The 25,470-nt window shown below is 38.0% G+C and overlaps 2 protein-coding genes and 1 long non-coding RNA gene across 5 annotated transcripts in view; 2 read left to right on the top strand and 1 right to left on the bottom strand.

Moving 5' to 3' along the window:
• The first annotated feature begins 53 nt into the window (after positions 1 to 53).
• Positions 54 to 9,314, top strand: zc2hc1a (zinc finger, C2HC-type containing 1A). Of its 2 annotated transcripts, XM_005912011.2 has the most exons (10): positions 54 to 178; positions 837 to 910; positions 2,868 to 2,984; positions 3,517 to 3,543; positions 4,573 to 4,714; positions 5,883 to 6,025; positions 6,849 to 6,954; positions 7,083 to 7,158; positions 7,572 to 7,670; positions 8,160 to 9,314. In XM_005912011.2, the coding sequence occupies exons 1-10, from the start codon at positions 163 to 165 to the stop codon at positions 8,293 to 8,295; spliced, it is 936 nt and encodes a 311-aa protein (XP_005912073.1). In that variant the 5' UTR covers positions 54 to 162; the 3' UTR covers positions 8,296 to 9,314. The 2 variants fall into 2 exon arrangements, with proteins under 2 accessions (XP_005912073.1, XP_005912074.1); XM_005912012.2 differs by lacking the exon at positions 3,517 to 3,543.
• Positions 8,970 to 18,208, bottom strand: LOC102290944. Its single transcript, XR_315181.3, has 5 exons — positions 17,937 to 18,208; positions 14,966 to 15,091; positions 13,141 to 13,224; positions 12,767 to 12,889; positions 8,970 to 11,000 (listed from the first exon to the last, which is right to left on the bottom strand). It is a non-coding gene; the product is annotated as an uncharacterized LOC102290944 (long non-coding RNA).
• The window catches only part of ctnnd2a (catenin (cadherin-associated protein), delta 2a), a 270,721-nt gene continuing 262,170 nt past the window's right edge, over positions 16,920 to 25,470 (top strand). Inside the window, exons 1-2 of one of the 2 annotated variants that reach the window (XM_042214478.1) lie at positions 16,920 to 17,739; positions 25,028 to 25,121. In XM_042214478.1, the coding sequence (XP_042070412.1) occupies positions 25,106 to 25,121 (16 nt within the window). In that variant the 5' untranslated portion in view covers positions 16,920 to 17,739; positions 25,028 to 25,105. Of the gene's footprint in view, positions 25,122 to 25,470 lie in introns of both variants that reach the window. The other variant, XM_042214497.1, reaches the window with a different exon arrangement.

Genomic DNA, 25,470 nt, shown 5'->3' with positions numbered 1-25,470 from the left:
AAATTAAAGTAATTTTCCTTACAGGATAAATGGGTAAAAACAAAACATTTCTCCCGTTTTAGCAAAGCCGGAAATGAAGAGGGGCTTTCATCTTGTATTTTCCGTCTACGTCTGGCCGTTTTCGAACAACGGCAACAGGACCAGATAAGGAATAACCTAAGGATGGAAGAATTTGAAGGTATGCGATATTGCTGTTTGTGTGTTTACTTCAGCCTTTTATGGCAAATTTGGGATTTCAGCATTTCGTTTTTATCTGCCAAGGGGACGCTTTGGGGTTCGCGGCTCCTTTAGATGAACAGTTTTGTATAGCGACCTCCTTTTTGTTTGGGTTTTAGCCCAAGTAATGCTAGGTAACGTCAGGGCCAAAGATGAAGCTAGCTGCTCCTCCTCTCTGAATGGGTGCGATTCCTAGCTAGAGGAGCTATCCGGCTAACCAGCAAACTCCTAACAAATAACACTTTTTAAATGAATGGTTTAAAGCGTGTATATCAATGAATCTTCGGAGACTGCTTACCTTTAATATTAAATACGTTTCTATGTGTACAGTAATACTTCGAAGTGTTTGACTCTGTACGTTAAACTTAGCTAAATCTGACTATTTTCCTCCAGCCATTTTCAGTAAATTTGAAGTATCCGTGTAGATTGAGCAGTAAAGGCAACAATAAAACATTGTTGCCTTTACTGTGGCAGAAGAACACAATTTATGACCGCGAAAGTATTTACCTTGTATCAAATGTTAACTGGGTCATTATTTTTCTTCCTACGTTTGTTTAGTCCCGTTATGGCCCATTTTTGACCTTTAAACCTTCACCGAATTTGTTCTGTTATTCTTGCAGATGGCGAAGCTTCTCTGGTTGACGATCGGATTCAGTGTAATATCTGTAAAAGATCTTTCTTCCCCAAAGTCCTGGTAAAAAAACAAACCACCTCTTGCTCATTTCTGACATTTCTTAATACAAACAAACAAAACAAAACAATGTGTAACACTGTTCTAAGAGGACAATATTTTAATCGCAGACACTTTAAGTGTGTGTTTGTGTGTGTGTTGATCACGCACTGTGATTAACCCGCCTGGCTGACAGTATTTACCACATTAATTCTCAGCTGACAGGGTATCAGCTGTTTGTTCAATAATAATGTGTCCCTGGCTATGATCCAGATAGCTAGCAGGGTCCTGTGAAGAGCTCTGTAGGGGAGTTGAAAGTTTTATCAAAGCAGAAATGCTTTTTGTTTGAACAAATTTGTGATATTCAAGACTCTGATTTAAAAATTTCACTAAGAAACGTCTCTAGTAGTACTGTTCTCCCATAAAGCGGAGTTGGAAATATTGGTCATTAATTAATTCTTTAATTAATTTCATAGTGGGCCATTTTTTGTATATAGATGAATTGTAGCACAAGTATCAACTGGACTGTATCATGTGAAGCATTTTCTTTCACTTGATTGACTAAATCAGTGAATGGAGATTGTTTAGAAAGGATGGCTTCACACATGTTCAGCAATACAGTACTCTCAGCACTGTCTGCAGCACATGCAGGTAAGGGTGGTGTCATAGCGCTATATAAATGCAATCTATTATTATTATTATTATTATTATTATTATTATTATTATTATCATCATCATAGGCGAAAAGACTGTGGTTTTGAGTCATGGTTATGGGTGACAGATAGACACATCTGTGTATTTCGGAAACTGCTGATCTACTGGGATTTTCTCATATAACCATCTCTTGGGCTTACAGAGAATCGACAGAAAAAAAGAAAATATTCACAGAGTGGCAGTTATCTGGGTCAAAATGCCTCGTTGATGTCAGATATCAAAGGGGAAAGGCCCAGCTGCTTCAACCGGATAGGAAGGCATCAGTAACTAAAATAGCTGCTTGTTACAACAAAGGCACACAGAAGAGCATCTCTGAATGCTCTTCTGTGTTCAGAGCACAAGCACATTCAGATATGGGCTGCAACAGCAGAAGACCACACCAGGTGCCACACTTATCAACTGAGAACAGGAAACTAAGGCTACAATTTGCAAAAAAGTGTTGCCTGGTCTCACGAGTTTTTGATGCATTGTTTGGATGGCAGGTTCATAATTTGATGTAAACAGCATGAAAGCATGGATCAATCCTGCCTTGTGTCAGCAGTTCAGGTTGCTGGTAATGGTGTGGAGGATAGCATAGTTTTGATACAGCCGTCTACCTGAGTGTTGTTCCTGATCTTTATTACCACAGTGTACCCATCTACTGATAACATGACATGTTCTGATATTCTGATTATAACATGGCATGTTATTATGCTTCCAGCAGAGTGGGTTCAACCTGGTACTAATGTGTACCTAACAGAGTCGCTAATGAGTGTATATGAGTTGATTTTTACTCCCCCAAAATCCTCTGTTCCTTTGCTTATTGTGTTGAAATGACTAAAACATACTACAGAGTTAATACATCAAAGCTATAAAAGTTTTTGGTGTTTAATTTGAAGAGAATCTTCTGGTAAACAACCAAATATGTGCTCTTATGCAAGCACTTTGCCTCATTAGTAGATAATGGCTGCATTAAAGCATGGTGTATTATTCTAGATATGTATAGCAATATATGTTTGGGTCTCCATCAGGAAGACATTAGTGTGCTTCAGAGAGTTGGCTGCAACTTTGAGGAGGTTACTGGTGTTGTTAATGTTACTCATTTAAATTTGAGCTTGAAATGTTTGAAAGAAAGTTTCCTCCTCTTTCAAGAAATTCATTTAGGAAAACATAGTTGAAAACTTAAATTATAGTAAAAGACAGATACAAATCTTAAGTGATGCCAGTGGTGTTAAAAACAAATAAAAATGTTTTGTCATGTTTTGTGCACATTGTCCTCCTTCAACAGGAGAAGCACTCAAAAATCTGCCAAAAATCAGCAACTAAAAAGAGGAAGGTTTTTGACTCCAGCAGACAAAGAGCTGAGGGAACAGACATCCCCGTACTGAAACCCATCAAACCAAAGGTAAGCCTTCACCTAAGCAGAGCGATGGAAATCCACATAAATTGTCAGCAGTGGTTCATTTTGACTATTGACAGGATTGAAAAAAAATTGCCTAAAGTCAGAAAACTAGCTGGATCTCACATGCTGCTTAAAACGCTGTTGTTCATTTTTTTTTTAGGTAATCTATTCATTCATAAATACGTCCAGCTTTTATTATTAAAAAATGACCTGTTTTTAATCTGAGGTTATTTATTCAGCGTTGTATCCAATAATACAACACCTAAAGGAAACAATGCTGTTCATATTCCTTAATTATCCGAAAACTCTATATTACTCTGCAAACAAGTTATCCAGATAAACCTTGTATAATCTGGGTCACATGAAGGCTTTCCAGGGAGGACCCAGAAAAGAATCAGCCTTTGAAATGTACACAGCATTTTGGCGCTTATGGTGTTGAGTGGCGCCTATGAATTTTCATTTCCATGCAGCACATTCAGTGTATTATGTCGACAGTTTATTTTTACAATGTAAACAACTTTCAATTGTATTTCAGTCACAAAGTTCATCTGCTACTGAAAGAGTAAGTTGCTTTTATCTTTTTTTTTTTTTTTTTTTTTTGTTCAATTGTCCCTCCTTTCCATAGATATAATTTTTAGCGGCACAGATAATCTGTTGAAGCCCGCGAGGCTTTCCCTCACTGTTTTTCTGGCTACACAAAAACTTTGTTTGCCTTGAAGTATTGGCTTGAATAGTCTGTGGGTGTGCCAAGTCATGTTGGTGATATTAATTTAAAAAATCCTTTCATACCTCTTGTCTTTAACTGGCATCCTTCTGTATCCAGTGTTCTTTTCTCTTTCATTTAACGTGACAGCCTTAATGCTATATTTTCTAGTTCAGCTGCTGCGGTTGCTTTGAACCTTCAGATTACTCTTTAACAACTAAAAACTGTATTTGTTTCATTTATTTCTTCTCTGTGAGAAACTGTCTCATGAGTATCAGTCAGTGAAGTAATCTTGCCCAGTCTGTTGCCTGGCTGTTGTTCAGTTGGTCTTGGCTTCAACTAACTCCTGCGTACTCACTCTGTGCTCCCACTGGAATTTTCAGCTTTGTGATATGAACAGGACAAACGTCTAGTTATGCGACAAATTCTGTTTTGTTTAGTTTTTCTTTGGCAGCAGTTTAGGAAAGAGGAAAATATAATAAAGTGTAGTTTTAGCTCTCTCCAAGTAACCTGTGTTTGTCAGACAAACGTGTCTGAATGCTTTAACTACACAGGAGAAATAGAAAGTCACAGAGGCTGTCGTGTTGCCTCAGATCCACTTTAGACAACTGAACTCACTGAACTATTTCTGTCGCTAATCATCAACTTTAGATAAGACTTGTACTTTTGTTATGGAAACATAGTTGTTGGGGGTTTTTTAGGGTAAGAGTGGGAAGTGCAAGCTTAGATAAGCGTATGCAATCTTTACATATTCGCTGTGAAACCTGTTGAGTTAAAACATTCGGTAAGAGAGTAGCTTAATCGTATTTTCTTAATATTAGATTGTCAAACTATAGCAGCAAACAGCTGTAACAGAGAATCTCTTTTCTCATGTTGTTGTCGTGTCAGGCAGAACCCCCGAAGAAGCCGTCAAATTGGCGCAAGAAACACGAGGACTTCATCGCCACCATCCGGGCTGCAAAGACCATCGGTCAGGTCATAAAAGATGGAGGACCATTACCCCCACCTCCTCCTCCTACTTATGACCCAGGTAACATCTAGTTATCTAGAAGCAAATGGAAAAACTATAAAAAAAAAGATTTTGTATCTTAATAAAAGAATTGTGAAAAAGTCTCATACACTGCTCGAAAAAATTAGCACTTTTTAATCAATTTCATGAGGTGATTACCTGGACCCTGCACAGGTCGTCCACACGTCATTCCTTGAAAGTTGGCTGTGGCTCCCAGCACAGCCTGAAGAGTGGAGATTCCAGGAGACTAACGGTTATTCTATGAGGGTGGCCTGTGGCCCCTTTAGTAGGCCCTGTGCTCACTGCAAGGCACTGTGGCGCTCAACTGGCAGTTAGGTATCAGGATGAAATCTTTGGGCCTACTGTCAGATCCTACACTGGTGCTGTGGGCCCTGGGTTCCTCCTGGTGCATGATAATATCCAGCCTCACATAGCGAGAGTATGGAGGCAGTTGCTGGAGGACCGAACACTGTCCGGGGGCTCTCCCATTGTCCAGATCTGGGAGGAGATCCCTCAGGACACCAGCTGTCATCTCATTAGGAGCATTCCCCAACATTGTATGCAAGCACATGGTGACCATAGAAACTACTGAGTACCATGTTGAGTCGCTGCAATGAAATTTTTAGCAAAATGGACTTGACACTGCAGACAGTTATTACTAAATGCTGAAATGTAATGTAGAGGCTGACTGACATGTCGGTATCTGCATTTATAACATTGTGTAAGTAAAAATTTAAAACGTGAAGGCAATACAGAAACACCCTTCAATGACTGAAGCGTTGATGAGTGCTGAGGATGTATGGTTTGTCCACCAGAGGGCACGCTGCAACTCCACTGTTGGATTACCATGGGCAGAGTCCAAATGAGTAATCTAAAACTTGTTGCAACCATCAAACAATATTACTTTTTAAAGTATACTGTCATTGTAGTAAGGACTCATGAATAACAACATTAATGTAGAAATGTTCAGAATGTTTTGTGTCACTAAAAGGAAAGAAATAATTTTAAATGACTAAATATCAGCACGATTACTGCTCGTATAAATCCTATACAAGTCGAGCTCTAATTGTGGTGACAGCTGCAAATGAAAAGTTCAAGTCACCACTTCATCAGATAGTAGTATTTCTGTATACAGGATTCAATTACAAAAGCTACATGTATATTTTCCCACTACCTTGTCTCCCTTTAGACTATATCCAGTGTCCTTACTGTCAGCGGAGGTTCAACGAGAGTGCAGCTGACAGACACATCAAATTCTGCCAGGAGCAGGCCGCCCGAATGCCCAACAAAAGCAAGTCAGGAGATGCCAAAAAGCCTCCAGGTCGCACACAGGTACACGCACGCACGCACGCACGGATAGGAGAGGGGACTGCATTTGAAATTAAACAGACAATAGTTCCCAAAAAGTTGATTCTGTTCATCTGGACATAGCATTTTAAGTGGGAGAAACATTTCATCACTCATTCAAGTGACTTCTTCAGTCTTTTGGGATTTCCTTACCTGGATGATTGAGCATGGATCTAAACAGAAAATAGTTTGTTGTTAGTTTTTTAAACATAAAATGTTAAAAAATGCTCATAGGTAGGTTTACAAAACCTATACTGATGATCGATATGTGTGGCACTTCTGTGTTATGGCTAATTGCTGATAATTAAGAAGTTTTCCTTTTAAATCATTGTCTTTTATTACCATGGTGGGACTCCCACTCTGCAGCAGATGTAGAATTACAAGTTACTTAGCAACAGCTATGGTGCATAGCTAGGGAGTTAATTTGGTAGCCAATAAAAACAGCAGGGTTTAAACCCTTCTGGTTAAGAGCTCTGATTCCCCATTGTAATAAAAAGCCTTCAGTCGTTAATCGTTATGTCACTGAGCCTCCCTGCTGTGTCGTGTTTTTAGATTTGTTATGTGTTGCAGTTCTTTTTCTCCCCATTTTATAGCTTTGAGATTTTCTTCCAGATAGCAGTTTTAAAACCCGTTTTAGAGCCAAGCATTGACACAATGTGCATATCACAAACACTACAACCACAAGCCGTTCTGCTTATGTGGTCGTATAGTGATATGATATGATATGTTAATGACTTTTCAGCCATGATATCCATAGCTGATCTTTTGTACCAAGTAGTTATTTTTATTGCCTTCTCTCTGTCTTCAGTACAAGCCTCCTGCTGCTGCAAAGAAGGCCAACACCCCCGTTGTGTCAACCATCCCTTCAGCTTCCTCTCGTTTACCCCAAAGATCAGGCCTTGGACAGCCCACTGGTACGAGACACAGTGCTATACTCCTCATCACCCCCCCCCATATTGTGAATTTGTGACTGACTTCATTGCATCAAACAAAACTAATATGTGCATTGTCCTCATTTGTGTCACCCTCTCTCTCACTTAAGGAATCCCATCTAGTAAGGCCTCCTCAACAGGTTCAGTGAAGAATAATCCCTCCGGGCTCACAAGCCCACCGTCAGGGTTAGTACACATACGCAGATGTGTTTTAAATACTGTGGGCAAGTCCAGACAGGTTTTTATTTACTGATGTCAAGTGGGTACTGTTTTTTTTACCTTTTATTGTGCATTCAGCTGTGTCTATTCAAATATCTGTTGGAACAGTCAATCTTTGTACATGTTTTTACAGCCCGGATTTATTTTGATTGAAGTGTCATTTTGAACAATGTGAGTCAAAACAAAATGCAACGTCATAACCGAGAATAGAGCAAGGCTGCCAAAAAACAACAGTTTCATTTCGCTTTCTCACTTTTATTCTTAGTATCCAAGACATTATGTCTACGCGGTGTCTCGACAGAGAGCCTTTATTTCAATGAATAACTTTGAAACATCCTTGTCCTGGTTTTCTTTTTGTTTTTCTCTGATATCTCTGTCAGTGTGGGAAGTAAATCCCGAGTAGCAAGTTCTGGCTATGGATCTGTGAGGAACGCTCAGACTGGACTCAACAAGAAGAAAGTAGACTCCTACATATCTAGGTGAATAAACGTCTTAAGTCATAACCTCCACAGAAAGAGTGGAGAAAATCAATTGGTGACCTCTCCTGACCCCTGGTGGCTTGGTGAAGTATTACATATACTACCTCTAATTTGACTAAGAATGTGCAAATTTCAATTTTACTTTAAGAAAGTTTTTAAAAAAAAAAAAAAATTAGGGATGAGTCTTACCTGCACATCCATTTAAATAAAAGAAACTTGCATGCACAATTATATCAACCTTTCCACCCATACGTCTCTAGCTTCTGGTTGCTTTGATTATCGTTATTGCTTTGGAGCAAAACAATTTCCCATTTAATCAAGCTGAGGGGAAATATGGGATAATCCAGCTTACTTGGCATCGGCTTAAGTGGCATTGACATTCGTATAAAGACGTGTAAAATCCAAATAGATCTTTGCCCTGACGTTTCACTAGTCGCAACTTTGTCTGCACAAATTCTAAAGTTGCTGCTGTCTTTTCTGTTTTCTCAGGAATGATATAGATGGCGCGAACGATGTTGGGAACGGCGGAATGAAGAGCAAGTTTTGTCACGCTTGTGGGACAAAGTACCCTGTTGAATCTGCCAAATTCTGCTGCGAGTGTGGGGTCAGGAGGATGTGTATTTGATAGCAGTCAGAAGAAAACGAAAGCAGGGTTAGGATTTAGGTAATAAGAATTGAGGGAAAGGTGAAAGAGTAATTAATTCCATCTTTATTTTCCCACACTGATCTTATTTCCTGGCAGTAAAGATGGTGTGTGCAGTCACACTGAATATTATCCAAATTTCATTGCATAACTTACAATAAGGAGTGCACTTAGCAACTGTGTTTTGCATTGACTAGTGACCGGTTGATCTCTGTGCCGAACAGATTTGGTACACAGATTAATCTGTTTAAATCATGATGTGGCTTTTACAAGCACATCCCGTAAGTAGCTTCTCTTTCACTGCTTCATTTGCTCACAGCATTGCTGCTGTTTCCATGCACTTATAAAATGAGCATTACTGCCATGAAACTACAGGTCATAGAGGGTTTAAGAATTTGTGAGAAATAAATATTTCCAGCAAAGGAGAGTTGGTTGGTCATTGGAAGGAAGCTATTAAATATTATGCATCTTTAGAAGGGAGTAGAGGAAAGATGAATTAAAAGTGGGTTTGGAAAAAAAGAAAGGAAACATGTTGGGTGGCTGATTAGAGGTGAGATTAACTGCCCTGCATCATTATCGCTCTTCAGCCCTTGATTTGAAGTGCATTCCTCAACCCCACCTGTCTCCACATTGATGTGCAATAATAACGACTACTGAAGAAAGCAGTGTGATTTTTTTTTTTTTTTTTTTAAAGAAAATAGCTTCAAATTTTTATCTTATCACCCTGTTTTCTTAGGAACCAATCCAAAAAAGGTTGAGTTGTTACAGGTCAGTGCTCCCTTTAAGGTCACTTAACAGGAAAAACCTGTTATCCCATATACATTATACCCAAATGTAGCATTTACTCATTCCCTTTATTCCCACTAGGTTTATACATTTATTTATTTTCTTATTCCTTTTCATTTTTACTGACTGAACAGTGATTGTATGGTTTTTGTTTGTTCTTTTATGTTCTACAGAATTAAAATAGGTTTCATTTGGAATTGTGTGAAACCAAAACACACCTCAGTGTGTTGAAATTGCTTTTTTTTTTTTTCCTTTCTCAGCAGTGTTTCTACTGAGTCAGTGTTCAGTGCATTAAGGTATTTAGAATCAACGATACGGTGACACTAAAGTAATTTTGCTGTCGACCTTTGCTTGATGACCCCCACATAGGTTATTTTATGGTGAGACTTGGAAGAGCGGGGACAAATCTCTCCTTGAGGTGCATGATTAATTATCTAAGTAGGGCATTTATTACCGGTAACAAACTATATTCACGTTACGTCACGAGAAAGGTTTAAGCCTACTGGAGGGCTGCGTTTTCCTGTAATGATAACGTCAGCTGTTAGACTGGATATGATTGTGCACCAAATGCCGTGTACATCCACCATCAATAAACCTCTTTGAAGACAGCTGTAATTGTGAGTCTGACTAATAAGTAACACACACCTTATCTTTGTTTGGGATATAAATATATTTTTTGAATAGTATGCCATGTTATATACAATGTTAGTCATCAGCTTAAATATACAGTTTAAAGACAGAAGTTAGCTACATAACAACATAATGTTATGTAGTACATAATGTATGCTACATGACGGGAAACAAATAGCTGCTGTGCTGAAAATAGCTGCAAAATGTAGCAAAGGTTGCATGCTTATATTTTCTATAATTGTGTAAAAAGGGAAAAAAGTTTTTAGGTAGATAACATTAATCAGAGCACCAACTGATTGTGACAGTAAAAGCTCGTACTGTAGCTATATCCCAGGATAGGAAAAAAAAGGTCTGTGACCTGAGCTTAAATAACTGTGGCAAAGCATGCTTTTAATATATAAATCATTGTCAATGAGTAATCAACACAGTGTCATCTCAGACCGTACCTTGACACACAGCCTAAAACAACTCCCCGGACAGGAAAATTAAAAACAAAAATTGAGGAGCTTTAGATAACCAAGATAAAAAAAGATCTGCCAGGGCTAGTTATTCCAATCCAAAGTGAAAGCAAAACTATATCTGAGCACCTTAATATTTCCTAGTCATGCTTCAGCAGCCACTACTAAGTGCAAGTTAATGTCGTAGCAAGTGCTTGGAAAAACAAAGTTCAGTTTAAGCACCTTTAAAGTTAATCATATCCACTTTTTATAGCTAAACACAACTTCAGCTATTAAAACGCTTTGCTGTGATAATAAAAAAAAACATGCACCTTAAACTGTTTGTAGTCCACATGATGCTGCATAAAAGGTTGTATATGCAGCTGGTCCTTAGTGTGTGGGAAATCAGGATATTAGGAAGACTTAGGAATTTCATTTCCGCTTGACTGAATATTTTGCTTCTGTGTGGCTGGGAAACTTATCTGAAGAGTCAGTAGTCATACAACACCTGAAACAGCTGCTACAGAAATATACTGGTACTTGACAGGAAAGCTTAAATGAAGTGGAAGCTCCTCCTCGCATAATCCACCGAAGCAATGCATACTGCACAGGAACTGACAGCGCATGCAAGTTTTGAGCTTCATGCTGTGATTGAGTTTGGATTCAGGTATCCATTTATAGAGAGTTTAGCATCTGGTAGCATTCAGTCATGGCGGAAAGAATTGCCCTGGCTTTGCACAGTTTTTTAGTCTGCTTTCTGTTTTTCGTCCCCTCGTTCCTCCTTCGTCTTGTTGCTCCCCTTCTCCTCTTTAAACTCTCAGTGGGCATTTTGATCTAGTCAGTAAAACACAGACACATGCTAATTATTGTTGAGTCAAGTGGATAAAGGTAAGGAATTAGCATTACAATGATAAATTATGAAGGCATTCTTAGCAAATATGTACTGTCACAGCAACGTAGCCTGCACGTTATTGATGACTATTTATCCCTTATTGTGAACTGAAACACACCAACTTAACTCCTTGCACAGAAAACTGAAGCGTAGATTACAATCACCATACAATGCCACAGTATGTATGTGAGGTTTACTCAAAGCACATCAGTCACAACATTACAAACACCTACATAGGTCTCCCTCACTTCTAAGGCAGCTCTATCACGGAGATGATTTCACAAATCCTTTGAAGGCGTTTCATAGTATCAGACATCAAGATGATAACATCAGGTCCTTATAGTCCTGAAATGTGAGGCTCACTCATTTGGAAAAACGATTCTCAGTTGGATTCACATCCAAGGGATTTGGAGCCCAAGTCAACATCTCGAAGATTTACTGTGGTATTCCTGTATTATTGTTGCCATGTTAAACTGTTTAGGCAAGTATTAAGTAACACCGGCTTAAATGCCAGGACCCAATGTTTCCACATTTTGTGAGGTATATAACCACTGCATGCTGGGAACACTCCACAAGAGCTGCTGTGTGTGTGCCCGTTTCCCTGCTTCTGCATCATGAAGAACTGAGTGAAAAGTGGCTGATCTTTGCACAATGCAAGTTTGTTTAAAATAAATCAAATCAAATATGTCACAATGTGAGCCACTATGTTTAAGCATGAGCTTGTCTGGTCAGACTAGGTGCACTCTGCGAGTCCGCGGTTTGCTCTGCTGTGTGACTCAGACTTCAGCAATGAATCTGAATCATATAATCTGATTCTGATCCAACTCTTAAAATTTAATTTGGGTGAACAACACGGTGCGTCACTGATCTAGAACTACTTGGGCTGTTTTTTCCCATGATAGTTTGTGTAAAAAACTTCTATAGCATTCTTTGAATTATCTCCCTCAGTAAGGTGAGGAGCGATTACCACAAGCATAACCAATGAGAGACCAATCTGCAGTTCCTGCCTCTTTCGAGTCTCTCCTACTCTTATACCCTGTTACCAGGTAAAGTAGTTTAAGAAACAAACAGTCTTCTGTTTGAATTAACTCTTAAAGCCGGGCAGCTTCATCACCTGTCAGTGAGTCATCCACTGTCTGGCAAGATAAAACGCTTCAGCCAGCCAACATTCCATTCCGTCAGTTGTCAATGTTAAATGTTGCATCTCAGTCAGAGAAACTGAAAGAAATACTTTCCTAAGCTGGTCACTTCCAAGGTTTAAAGTACAAACATGAACTTAAACTGCATGTTTCCACCAATCAGCTACAACATTTAGGCTGATGTCAGATGAAGTGAATAACTCATAGAGTGCAAAGCACTGCAATATGACTGCAATAGAAACAAAAATCATAGCAGTAATCTTCCCTACCAGAAAGAGTTTGAAAAATGGGCCAAATAGTCCAAGGTGTTGACTATCTAAGGCCAATCCAACTGAGCATTCATGTACAGAATAAACTTGATTCACAGAGGACCTACTTTGCAACCCAGAGCACCTCAGTGCCAGACACCCTCAGAGGACAGGTGCACATACTGAATGGTAAGAGCTGTAACATGAGGCGAGATGAGGGCGACCTTCAAAATATCATGCAGGTGGTTTTAATAGTGTGGCTGGGTTAGGCTTGGGGTAAATTTCTTAACATCAGATAATGTGTAAAAAGTCAAGACTTACTGATTTCTCACGACAATGGCAACTCATCGAAATTTCGACGGACGTGATCAGTTGTAGAGTCATCTGGAGAAACGGTAAACTCCGCATTTTGCAGGCTAGGTTATGTAAGGTACGCACAGACGTCTGCAGAAGAGAGGTGAGACCTTTTAAACTTAACAATGAACTCTATGCAGTACGATCAGCGACTACAAAATCTGAAATGATTATTAAGCTGCATAGGTAAACACCTGGGTCCAGCTACGATTATGATTATGGTAATGCAATGCCTGACTGTGTAGAGCAGTGGTGAACAGGTGCATGTTAAAAAGGGCTACCTTCTAAATGTATCATCATTATGCATTTTATCTGATAGATACAGAATAATTATGACTCACTGCGTTGCCTGGTGTGCAGTTGCGTAGCTTGTGTGAGAATACTGAACAGTCTGAGTTTTGCAGCAAGCTTGTGATTTCTTCTGTCTTGAATGAACAAAACATAAAGTAGTCAATGTTAGTCATACCACTAAAGATTGTTCAAACATTCAAAAAGCAACTAGTGTTTTTTGTTATTTTTCAGAATGTTGGAAGGACATATTGCTTTTAATATTTTTGGTGGTGTCCATAGATAGAAGAGAAAAATTTTGATGTTGAGCAATATTTCTTCCGATCAAAACCTTACAACAACTAAAGGCAACCCCCCCAAACTTTGCTTAATTGTAAATACTGAGGTTTCTTTCTGTTAAAAGGAATTGTTTTACTTCCCACTGTCACCAAGTGCTTGCTTTCAAGGGGTGTCTGATTGTTGGGGTTTTCTATTATTGTAACAGAGAGGCGACTGTAGTTATATATATATATATGTATATATATATAACAATATATATGTTTATATGTTATATATATATATATATATTTAAATATATATATATATATATATATAGTATATATATATATATATATAAAAATCAGCCGCAGCACGCCCCTGGGGGGGTTTATCCTTCAAAGCTCGGGTCTTCTACCAGAGGCCTGGTGTATATGATATTCGATATATATTTAATATATATACTATATACATTTATATATATAAATATATATATATATAAGTATATCAATATATATATAATACATATTACATAATAGGATAAGGATAGACGATATTATATATATATACACTATATATATATATATACTAGTATATATTATATATTATATATATATATAATATACATATATACTAATATATATATATATAGTATATATAATATATACATATATATATATATATATACTATACATATACATATATAATATACAATATACATATCATATATATATACATAGGGTGAATTCATATATATATATATATATATATATACTAATATAGTATATATATATATATATATATATATATATACATATATATATATAGACACATGTGTCAATAAATGAGTGGGACACAGAATACTGTTTAAATTTCTAATAACTGTAAATAGTAGGTAGTTACAGTAAATGGCAGTTATTTACAGTGCATATCTGTAGTAACCTTGCACTGTATGAAAAGAAGTTTCCAGAGACCACTTGTTAGATTTATAAACTGACAGGAAGTGTGAGCTGGCTTAAAAGTGTATTTTTAATTGCACAGCTGACCTTAAAATAGCATGTGAGTGACTCTTTCTAACTTCATGTTTCATGCCAAACACGCAAACCAGCTTCTTTTCCTTGTTTTGCCTTAGTTTCTTTCTCCCTGTACAGCTGCCTCCAGATATTTCTTGCCAGTACTTAAAAAGGATTAGGTGAAAGTCCAACATCTGATGCCAAATATTAGGTTGCAGCTCCTTTTGCACCATTCCCACCACCAGTGTCTAAATTTTTTGCTGTAACCTGGCTGCTTCCTATTACACTTTTTCCATCTCGTCCTTGGTGATCATATGTCATATATACACCTATATGATTTTTGTACAGTTAATATGATCTATACTGAAATCCTGGGATACATCAATCCATCTGTATTAGAGGGGAATTAGCCTTTGAGCTGTAACTGAGATTTAATGCTTTTTTCTTAGATTACAACAAAGACCTTTAGCCCAGCTGATATATATCTGTATACATACAGAGTCACAACTGAGCACACAATGTTTGGGGTTAAGCAGCGTGTCTACATGGTAAGTTCAAATAGTTATCTAAAACAAACTTGGCATAAAAATAGAATCAGTGTCTTACTTACTGTCCTCTGCAGTTCCGTTTGAATGATGGTGATATAATCACTTCTGATGTTATCAAGTTGTACACTACCACAGGACAGAGAGAGAGGTAGAAGAAGGAGAACAAGGAAACTGATGCAAAAAAGAGGCTTAAGGTTTAGGGTCAGAGTGTGGGGGATACAGGGAGAGAAAGAGTGAGACAGAAACATAGCGGTCAGCCAAAAAATCGAAAACATATTTGCATAAAAAGCATTTTAAACAACCAGCTGTGCCCTCCTCTGTGAAATGCACAGGTGACTTTCAAATCTGGAAAGACTGCACATCGTGAGTTATGCACAAGAAAAACAATGCATGCTGCTGATTACTTAACCCGATATATCTCGACTACGTGTAGGAGACAGAAGAGTTACATTTTTTTTTTTCCAAATGAGGTTGAAGATACGTTGCACTACATGTGTAGCAATAGGGTTTCTAATCAAGTATATGTGGGTGCATGACAATGTCCCTTTGATCACAGAAGAGCGATTACTACTGTTAGGATTAATGATTAAAAAGTTAACGAGTTCTTTTATAGTCGAATTAGATTTGTGTGTGTCACGGATGGAATCTTTCGCTGAATTTCGTAAAACATGTCCCGCCTGTTAGTGTTTTATGAGCAAATCTTAATCTCTCCAGATTTAAGTATATTTACCAAAGTGTCACATTAAACGTAATGAGCTAAAATGACAGTCTTAAATGAAGCCTTGAGGAGTTTGTAACACTGACACTCGGTGGCAGAAGTTTTCTCATGGATTAAGTATTTCTTCAAAACAGGTTTCTGTTGTTTTCGGACAGAGTTCAGTTCAGTTCCGAAATTTGTGGCCAACCCTTCCAGCAATGAATGAAATGCTGAAATGTTCATTCAGTCTTGACATTTTAACAGCAAATGAGGAACCTCCGTCACACTTGACAATAAATTACATTTAGGACAATTTGGTTCCCAGGCACCACGATTTAGTGTCTCCAAAGCGGAGATCATTCTTATTCTGCTTACAGCTCTGGTTGCATGATAGACAAAGAAAATACTATATACATTTTTCAGTTCATACTAATGCACCTAACATTTTTAAACCACAGCCAAACACTGCAAAAAAAGCAAAAGCAACGATCAAATAATTGTCATAATGTTACACATGAACCTACTACACAGAGTTGCAAGTAAAGATTTGTGAACCTGTTGAATTACCAGCATTACTGAATGAAATATTTCTAAAATTTGATCTATTTAATTATAACATTCCTATGCTTCTGGTCATAGAACTTTGTCGATATTTCCACCTGTAAAATTTCTTTGTACTATTTTGAGATCTCTTCAGGGAGTTACAAGCCACCAAGACCCTGAAGTAGAAAAGCAAACCTAAAACATGATGGTCCCTCCACCGTGCTTCACAACTCAGATGAGGCTTTGCTCCAAGTGTAGCGCTGGGATTTTAGCTTCAGTTTCACCTCTCCTCAGAGGTGAGCCGTAGAAGTAGAAAGGAAATAGCACTAGCATTCTCTCACACGTGAACACATGCTTTAGCAAATTGTAAAGATTTCTGCACGTCTTCTACTATTGCCCTTGTGTTTTAGTTCACCTGTTCAGGATTGTAGATCATTCTCTTGAAATGATCCTTTCAAGTAGTAACAAATCATGAATTTTCTGTATTTTACAGGTAATTTATTTTTACTGTTGAAATGCAGGACTTTAAAAACCTTTGAGACATTTTTCATCTTTTTGCATCTTTTCAATGCAGTTCCTCAAAGGTCCTGTGAATGGTGACACACCAATAGTTTTTCAGAAGAGCCACACTGACATTATAGACTTAGACTTTGTATCCCTCGATTAATAGGGAGGGGCACCTCCACAACTATGCTCCAAATCTTATCTCCTTGACTGGAATAACTATGACAAAGTACCTTTAGAAGCAGCCATGAGTGGACACAAAAAGTTTCTTTATTTCCCATTTAGTCAGAGACTTTGACGATGCTCCAACTACATTTTACAAGTCACGAAAGCAAAGCTCCTGGTAATTCCAGTAGGTTCACAGAAGTTTTTCCTCGAACTGAAATATTGATAGTACATTGATGCAAGCGCAATTCTGAGTTACTGTGACTGTACTCAAAAGTTTTCATTCAACACTACTTTAAACTTCCCTTGATTTCAGAGAGGAGTTTGCACATTTTACTTGACTATACATGTCTATGTACTTTTTTTTTTAAAGAAAACAAATCATGTTAATGCTATTTAATACAATGCAAAGCAAGCAGTTAAACTGCTCCACATACTATTAAGAAGTTAGAAATTGACACACTTTTAACTAACCAAACAATTAAAATGAGCAGGTACTAGTCAAGTACTGAACTCCACACTCTAGATCATTCAGTAGGATCACTTTACTTTTTTAGTCACCTGTACTCTAACTGAAATCTTGTTTTTGACTTGGGTTCTAGCGCAGTCAATGTGTTCTTTCTGTATGGAGTTTATTAACATATGTATATGTTTGCGCGTGTTTATACGAATGCATGATTTGGTATCTTACTGAACTTAAACTTGAGTGGGATTTCAAGAAGTCTTTCATTAATCTACCAATTCCTGTAAACCATGAGCTAATTCCCGTAAATCCTATTTCTATTTCAGTTTCCTTATTACTGGCACATGGGAAGTTATTAGCACGGAATTCCCCTATGTGGAAAACTCTGAAGTCTCTAAACAGTAAATGCGCCAGTCGCTCGTCGGAGAAGGCAGTGAGACGGATGCGCGTGTAGTCAGCTCCCGGTAAGTTTCGAATACGCTAGACTACGCTGCTTTACCTGGTACTGGCTTTGCATGTTTGCATTTTCATTCATGCATTAACACTGACCTGATATCAGCGCTAACTTGTCACCGATTTAATGGTTTTGAGTGAGTTTAATTCAGTGCGTCACCATCGTAGGCCATTTGCGTGTACCTAAGTGGCATGCTTTATTACTTACCATTGGTCATTCTTCATTCATATTCACCTCGGGCTAATGTTGGAAGCGGGCAGTATCGAGTGCGTCTTCATTGCTGCTGAAATTCTTCAAAGTTATGGCTTTACAGTTTGAAACTATACGTGGTCGTCCTCCCTCTATTCCCGCGGTTCTTGTGGCTTTTGAGCGAAGGAATCACGCAGGAATCACGTCCTGCCTTACGCAGCATGTGACATTACTTCCGTCCTCGCTAAGGTTTCACTTTACTTCAACATAAATTAACGTGTAAAAAAAAAAAAAAAGATTCAACCTCGAAATAGCAAAATGTACGCTGACGCCAAAGGTTGCTGTGACAGTGGAGGTAAAGAGTGCAGGATGCGTGCACGTTGTTTAGCTCATGCTGTGGGCAGGCTTTCATGTTTTCCTGAAACTGCCAAATATAGCTCCAAGCTGATGGACCTAATATTTAATCTGGCAAATCCGAGTAGTGCACGCTATCAGTAATTTGCCCTCCTTATTTCTTGCGTCTATGGCATGTTAGTCATTACCTTCTGTACCCAAATGTCACACGTGTTCATCTTTAAACGTTTCCACTTTGTCCATTCATTCATTCATGTACTATGAAAGCACTATGCAGAAAATGTTACTGAGAAGAATCTGCTGTGTCACAAATGTTCCCAGAGGCTATATGCGCGTTGATTTACTTTTTAAATGTATCTATTAAAAGTATCTACAGTAGTTATGCTACCTCCCTACATAATTCTCAGTGTAGTCAATTACAAGTGAACTTTCTGGAACAGACATTTCCCTTTTTGTTAAAGTCAAAACTATATTTTATTTTTTCCCATTTTTCTCTCTTTTTTAAACTTAATATGCTTTTAGAGCTTTCAAATGCACATCCAGTCCATTATAACCTATATGGACATACCGCATAATGCATGTGAATAGATTGATTTCGCAAAAAGACAGAGAAGATAGGCATAGTATTGTCAAACAATTATTCTCCTACCCTTCAAGCCGGCGTGGCCAAGAAGTAGAAGACTATAAATACGATCTGTGAAAAGCAGATATTAAAGGTACTGTCATGGATTTCCCCAAAAATATACTGTCAGGATTAAAGATTTGGTAAGGCCACGTGACACACAGCAGTTATGAATAAGCTAAATAATAAAAAACAAAAGCACATTTTGCCATATGCACCCCAATATATAATCCACCTGAAATGCTTTGTTCCATTGTAAACAGGTGGGAGGGGGCAACAGCTGGGCTCAAAATGGATTTACCACACAAAACAATTTTAACACAGAACTTGTTTAAACTCGTTGGGGGGTAGCATCTTTCACTCTGTCTAAGATTAGATCTCTGCAATGATGATTTTTTTTTCTAATGCAGCCAGGTCAAAGGTTAACTCTGTAATTTGTAGCATTTCAGGTCACGCACCCAACTTATTTGGAATTGTTGCAAACAAATCTCCTTATATAACAAAACATGGCAAAAACTGTGGGGAAAAAACTACTTGCACAATCGATTCCCACAGTTTTGTTTTGTTTTTTTACTGCAACCTTAACCAATGCTCCACTTCCTAACCAATTGGGTTTGGTTTGTTGAGTTTTTTGTTTTTTTTTGTTTTTGTTTTGTTTTTTTTGAGGATGAATTGCAGAAACACTTAAAAGAAAAAGGGATGAATTTCTTGCAAACTCTTTCACTTGACTCTATTTTGACAGTGGCGCTGCCTGTTACCAGTAAGAGTTTATCTAGCCCCAGTAATAGTGTTTTTCTGGCTTTTTTAAAGTAAAGGAAAATATGTGTGGGTGCACGTGTCTGCTACAGTGGTGGAATTGACACTAATTAAAGACATCCATCAGATTATGACAGTGTTGCCAGGCAGCAATGCATCGTGGGACCTCACCAGTGCATCCAAGACAGCAATCAAAGACGCTGATGATGTTCCGCAGCAAGATTCATCTTGTTTCTGTTGATTCACTGACAAACTATGTGTGGGATAAACCGAGACACACAATGTCATATGTTTTTAAATCATTACGTTTCCGTCAATAAAGTTGCTTAAAGTCGTCGCCTGCAGTCAGCTGCAAGTCGAAGCGTTTCATTTTACGAATCCTTCATTTACATTAAGGTTGCACATCAAGCACTGCAGCAAGTGCATTAAGGACTTCGGGTGTTTGTTGTGGCTACAATGACGTTCTTACTGCTTGAGGAATGCAGTCAAGTATTTCATGCATGCTGGACAGGATTTATTTACTGTCCTTTTAGACACCTGCACCCAACTAGACCAAATCACTTCCTTCTTACGGGAAATTGTTTACTGGTAAAATGGAAAAAAGCTAATCAAGCGTGATTCAGGCCTTCAAGGATCTTGGAGCAAAGATAAAGCTGTCTTAGAAAAATACAAAGGTGGCAGCTTTTGTGAGTAAATAATAGTGTGAGAATAAGAAAAGAGTTATATAAATGTTAACGAAAATACTCCTCAGGATTAGCGAGTTTTAATTTAAAAAAAAAAATTTTTGCAATTAGTTTTTCATGCTGATGTCTTAGAGTACAATGAAAAATATCAACAAGCGTAGTGGGGGAGTTTCAAAGTGTTGCACTCAAGGCCTTTGCAAAAAAAGTGCATAAAATGCAAGCTCTTGTTCTTACAATACTGCATGTGGCTTAATGTGCTTAAAGTGTGCTGTTGAAATCTGCCTCGTAAAAAGGGGTAGGTTAGTCACTAGAAGTAATTAATCACGTTCTTCTTAAAAAAATATTTCCACACCTGTCAGATCTGCGGGGAGATAGTGGCTTTTTCTCTGTGTTGTCGTTTACCTGATTTGGATCATCAAAGGTCCACACCAGTGTTTTTGCTTGTTTTAGCTCACTTCACAGCATGCACTGTATGCTGACCTTGATAGATTTGCTTTATTGTACGATGTGCATATTTTTGGCATCACATCACTGAAGTATAAAGCGTCCGTGGGAAAGCTAAGGGAACACTGTGATCCTTTTGCTGAAGTTCACGTGTGGCCTTGCCCAGATGAAAGAATGGATGTGTCACACACTGTCAGTCACCAAACAGAAACCAGGTGGAGTAAGGAACGTTGCATTCTCCATGTTTAGGTAAATAAAATTTTCAATTTTTATTCAGCATTGTTAGCAAACATAAGGCTTAAGGTAACCTCTGAGTCTGGTAGTTAGATTGTTGCTTTATTATTTTCTTGTCAGATTTTGGGGATCATTTTGATTGTGTTTCCTCTTTAATTGTAACGCATATTTTTAAAAATGCAATAAGGCTGCATGCTAATTGGACCTAATGCTTTTGCTTTTGTCTCTCATGACGTGTACATGCGAATATTACGTGACCTGTTGCATGCAATCTTATCTAATCATTCTGTGTTTATGCCGCTATCCCCCCTCTGACAACTATTGATGAATTGCTGTAGTTACTGCACCATTAAACAAATTTAATGTAAACATCAGAGTCATTTATTCCATTTTGCTCTTTATTGCAGTCTCAGTCTCTTTTTGCATGCATACCCGCATGTACTGTGGCCAGTTTTCACAGTGAAAGACTGACACGAGGGTGTGACTTTCACACACATCCTGGAATACACGGTTGCTTAATATTCCTAAATGAAAACCGATTACTGACAGCATTTCTTGTAAAACTGTGTCGCAACACATTTTATGAATGAAAGTGCAGACAGACTATAGAGTTGTGATTTTTTCTTTTTTTAAAAAAAGAAAAGGAAAAAAAAGAAGAGAGAACTAAAAACAGGAACTTGGTTTAACTTGTCTGAAAGACTCATCTTGTGGGGTTTTCTGTTACCGTATGCTACATTTTTACATCCTCCGTTTTAGGGAAGTTCTTTGATTATAGCACTCTCACTAACCGAGGCAACTCTTTGCTTCTTCAGTTCTCCAGCAAAACAGTAACAAGAAAAAACACGAGTTAGAATTCTAGGGCCATTATTTTACAGATTACATGAAAGTGTGTAATGCATTTGTGTAGAGTTTATGTGTCACTTGTAAAGAGTGCAGAGAGTGCTAGAAATGTGTGACATGACAATGAACACGCATGTTAAAACCGGTTCCAGCCGCCTTCACATGGGTAATAAATTAAAATCATAATTAATAGAAAGTGTCTTACTTTTAGCTGCACATCAAACAGCTCGCTGTGCATGTGTCAGGATTATTTAGGTTTATTGTAGCCCTATACATATAAACAAGGTTAAGGTAATATGTATGGAACTTTTTAGTATTTCATATTATATTCATTTTACAAAACTCAAATTATTATTATTATTATTGTTGTTGTTGTTGTTGTTATTTTAATAATTTTAAAAGTATATTCACAAATATTGCCGTGAATATTACTCAGTCCTTTGTTAGAAGTAAATAGAGACATGTTGGCATATTTCTTTCTTTTTTTCATTTTATTAATGCTCCCATCTACATTTTAGACATACAGATGGGAAATATGTCTCGGTTCTGATTCACCTCTCGGACTCTCTTCCTTTCTCTCCTTTTTCTAGCCTTCTTTGTTTGTGTCTGTTATGATCAGTATTACTGTAGGTGGACTGCTACTGTTGCTACTTCTGGACTCGCCCTGTGGTCTCAGCAGGCAGACAAGATTTTTTGGCACGACATCCTGGGTTGTGGGTTGTGGCCACTTGTCCCCTGAAACCTCTGTCATAGTTTTCAGCAATACTGGACATCCTGCTTCTTTTAATGCATTACTTGCTCAGTAGGAAGAGAAGAAAACAAAAGCCCTCCACGGGAAAACAGTGTACAGGTAACATGCAGAGGGTGCTAGTTGGATTCTGGTTACCTGACCTGGTCCTGCCAGGCCTGCACTCGCTGAGGCCTGTAATATGGAGAGATCAGATGGATTATCTGTTCTCTCTATATTGCAGTTTTTCATTAATGTAATGAATAAGTTGTTATTGATATCGTTGTTGTCATAGCAAAAATACCAGAAATACCACACACACCCAGACACACACTTGCAAACACACACACACACACGTAAACAACTTCAGCTTAACAGCACAGCTGCATCCACAGTGGTTTAGTCTGTAGTTTTGTCAACGTTCTTTTTTTTCTTCTATGATCTATGTGCAGATTTGTTTCTCGTATGTATTTGATGCCACATGAGAATATTTCCTGATGATAGTGGTGGAGAGTCGATCCAAAATCCCTCACAGGTTTTCGGTTGTGTTCCAGACAAATCCAGTGACATCACATCGTTTTCATACTGGCAATGGGAGCGTTTACATTCAAGAGAACACCCGCATCAGGATAAAAGCATGCCTCCAAACTGCATAGCAGAGTCACTGAATCACCAGGCTTCAGATTTTCCTTTTATTTGTCACCTATCTTCAAACACTAGAGAGGGAGCAGCAAATGGGCTGAACAATACAATTAATGCTTGTGCACTACTTTAGACACACCGCTGGCATCATCTCGGCCTGTTTACTTCCAACTTAAGTCTCATCTCTAAATTTCTTCACTTAAGTCCCCTCATCCTGCTTTCTTCACTTCTGCAGTGTGCTAAATACATGCTCCACCTCGGTCTTCAGGATCCCCTTCAGGTCTGTGTTCTTTCAGCTCTAAAGAGGCGGATGGGCAGGGACCAATCCGTGTCATCATCTTCTTAAGGAAGTCATTGCAGTTTTTTCGTAGCCAACTTCAAGAACGTGATGCCAAACTTGTCCTTCTCGTAACTCAGCACAGACTATGTGAGTTCTTTTCCAAGATCAGCAAGAAGAGGGCACGCTGTTTGGTTTTAGTTCCAATAAAGCTGTTTCCTTGTACCTCATAGTCCATTTGAATAAAACCTGTTTGTCTCTGAGCTTCCCGTGCATTAATAAAGTCAGGCATTGTTAAAACACTGTGGGGTGTTTTCTCTCCCAACAAATGCTGGTGGGTTACTTTGGTCACATTTTTGACCGAATAAAAGACAATAATGAGCAATGACTGGCATTGGATACATGGTTTAAAATATGCGTGTTTGATGGTAACTGTGAGAGTCCACTGTAGGTGAAGTGTATTTCAACACAGGGCAAATCAGCACTTCCTGCAACGAGTGGACTTTAACACACTTCACGGGCATGCCAGGGACATGACTGTACACTGTGGCACACCACCCAAAAAAAAGAAGAAGAAAGAATTATGCAATAATTATGTAAAACATCTCTAGGGACACAACCGTGGTAAATATTTTCCATGTAATTGACAAACTACTTCTAAGCCTCTGTTAACAGAGCCAGCATGGCCTTTAAGCTGCAAACGTAATGCTTAAAGCAATGTCATTCCTTCAATCCACAGCTGGCCACTCAATCAGCTTATTTAATCCTCCAAAATATGAATCTGTTTAAATTTGCAACATTAACACGTGTCGTTATCTTTCACAAATCTATATCAGAGACGTAAACATTTGAATATGAATGGTTTTTAACTTATTTGGGTGACAAACAAGTTCACTGGCTCCACCTAGTGGTAAATCTTTAAACCTGCATTTCTGCGTTCCATTCGTGATCCTCTGGGAGCGGAAGTAAGAGGCAGAAGACAAACTGAACTCACCCTATTCACCTTGTTTTTATTTTTTTATATATATATTTTTTAACTTCTCCAGCTTCACCAAAATCGGTTTCTGGTCTTTAAACAGACTGGTAAGCAGCAGGCAGAGATATTCAGAAGAATAAAGGCAAATCTTTTGCAATATGTAAGAGATTTTAGTGTTTAGCGTTTAAATTCCATTTTGGCTTACAGCATGGGATGATAGTGCAACTTAGTTTTGCCCATATGTGCAAGATGAAGACAACAAATTCAAAACGATTCCATATGGCGTTAGAGCGCATAAAGAACACACAAAAAAGAAAAGCATGCGAACAGGCATAGGAAGTGAAATATTAAAACATTTTGTGGTAACTTGACAAAAGTGGAACACATATGCAGACCAGTAGCTACAATAGAAAGTTGATCTATGCTTTTAATTAAACATAGACTTGACTGAAGTTCAACAAATAAAGTTGTTAAAAATATTAAAATGGATTGAAAAGAACAGAACAGTTTCCAGTATTGAACTTCCCAACTCTGCCTGTTTATGATGACACCAGCTGCTGTCTGGGAGAAATGTGGCTGTCTGCAGTGACGAGAGAACACCATCATCCCTGTCTTTCTGATGTAGCTGCGAGATGAAGCTAATGAGAGGTGAGTCAGTGGCTGTGCTTGTTAATAATTTCAAAAAATCTTGCTCAGATGCTATTAACACCCCCCCCCACACACACACACACACACACTGACAATAAATAAACAAAAAAATAGATATTTGGGATCGATAACCCGAGTCACCGTTTGGCCAAAATTCTTCACTTTGATTGACAATTAATTTAAAAAATAAAATAAAATAAAAGAGCACCTTATATGATGTCAAGCTTACCTGCATTTGTCATGGGGATGAATCTCAAACTGTATTTACTACTTACTTTCACTGAGCAATGTTGACTATTGCTCTGCCATCTGATTAAATTCAAATAAAAGAATTAAAGAAGTAAATGTG

Source organism: Haplochromis burtoni, unplaced genomic scaffold (assembly GCF_018398535.1).
Source record: "Haplochromis burtoni strain Fernald_Lab_line unplaced genomic scaffold, NCSU_Asbu1 Contig_1, whole genome shotgun sequence".
In the NCBI taxonomy this organism is placed as follows: domain Eukaryota; kingdom Metazoa; phylum Chordata; class Actinopteri; order Cichliformes; family Cichlidae; genus Haplochromis; species Haplochromis burtoni.
The sequence above is the reverse complement of the archived record's forward strand: the minus strand, read 5'-3'. Positions and strand labels throughout refer to the sequence as shown.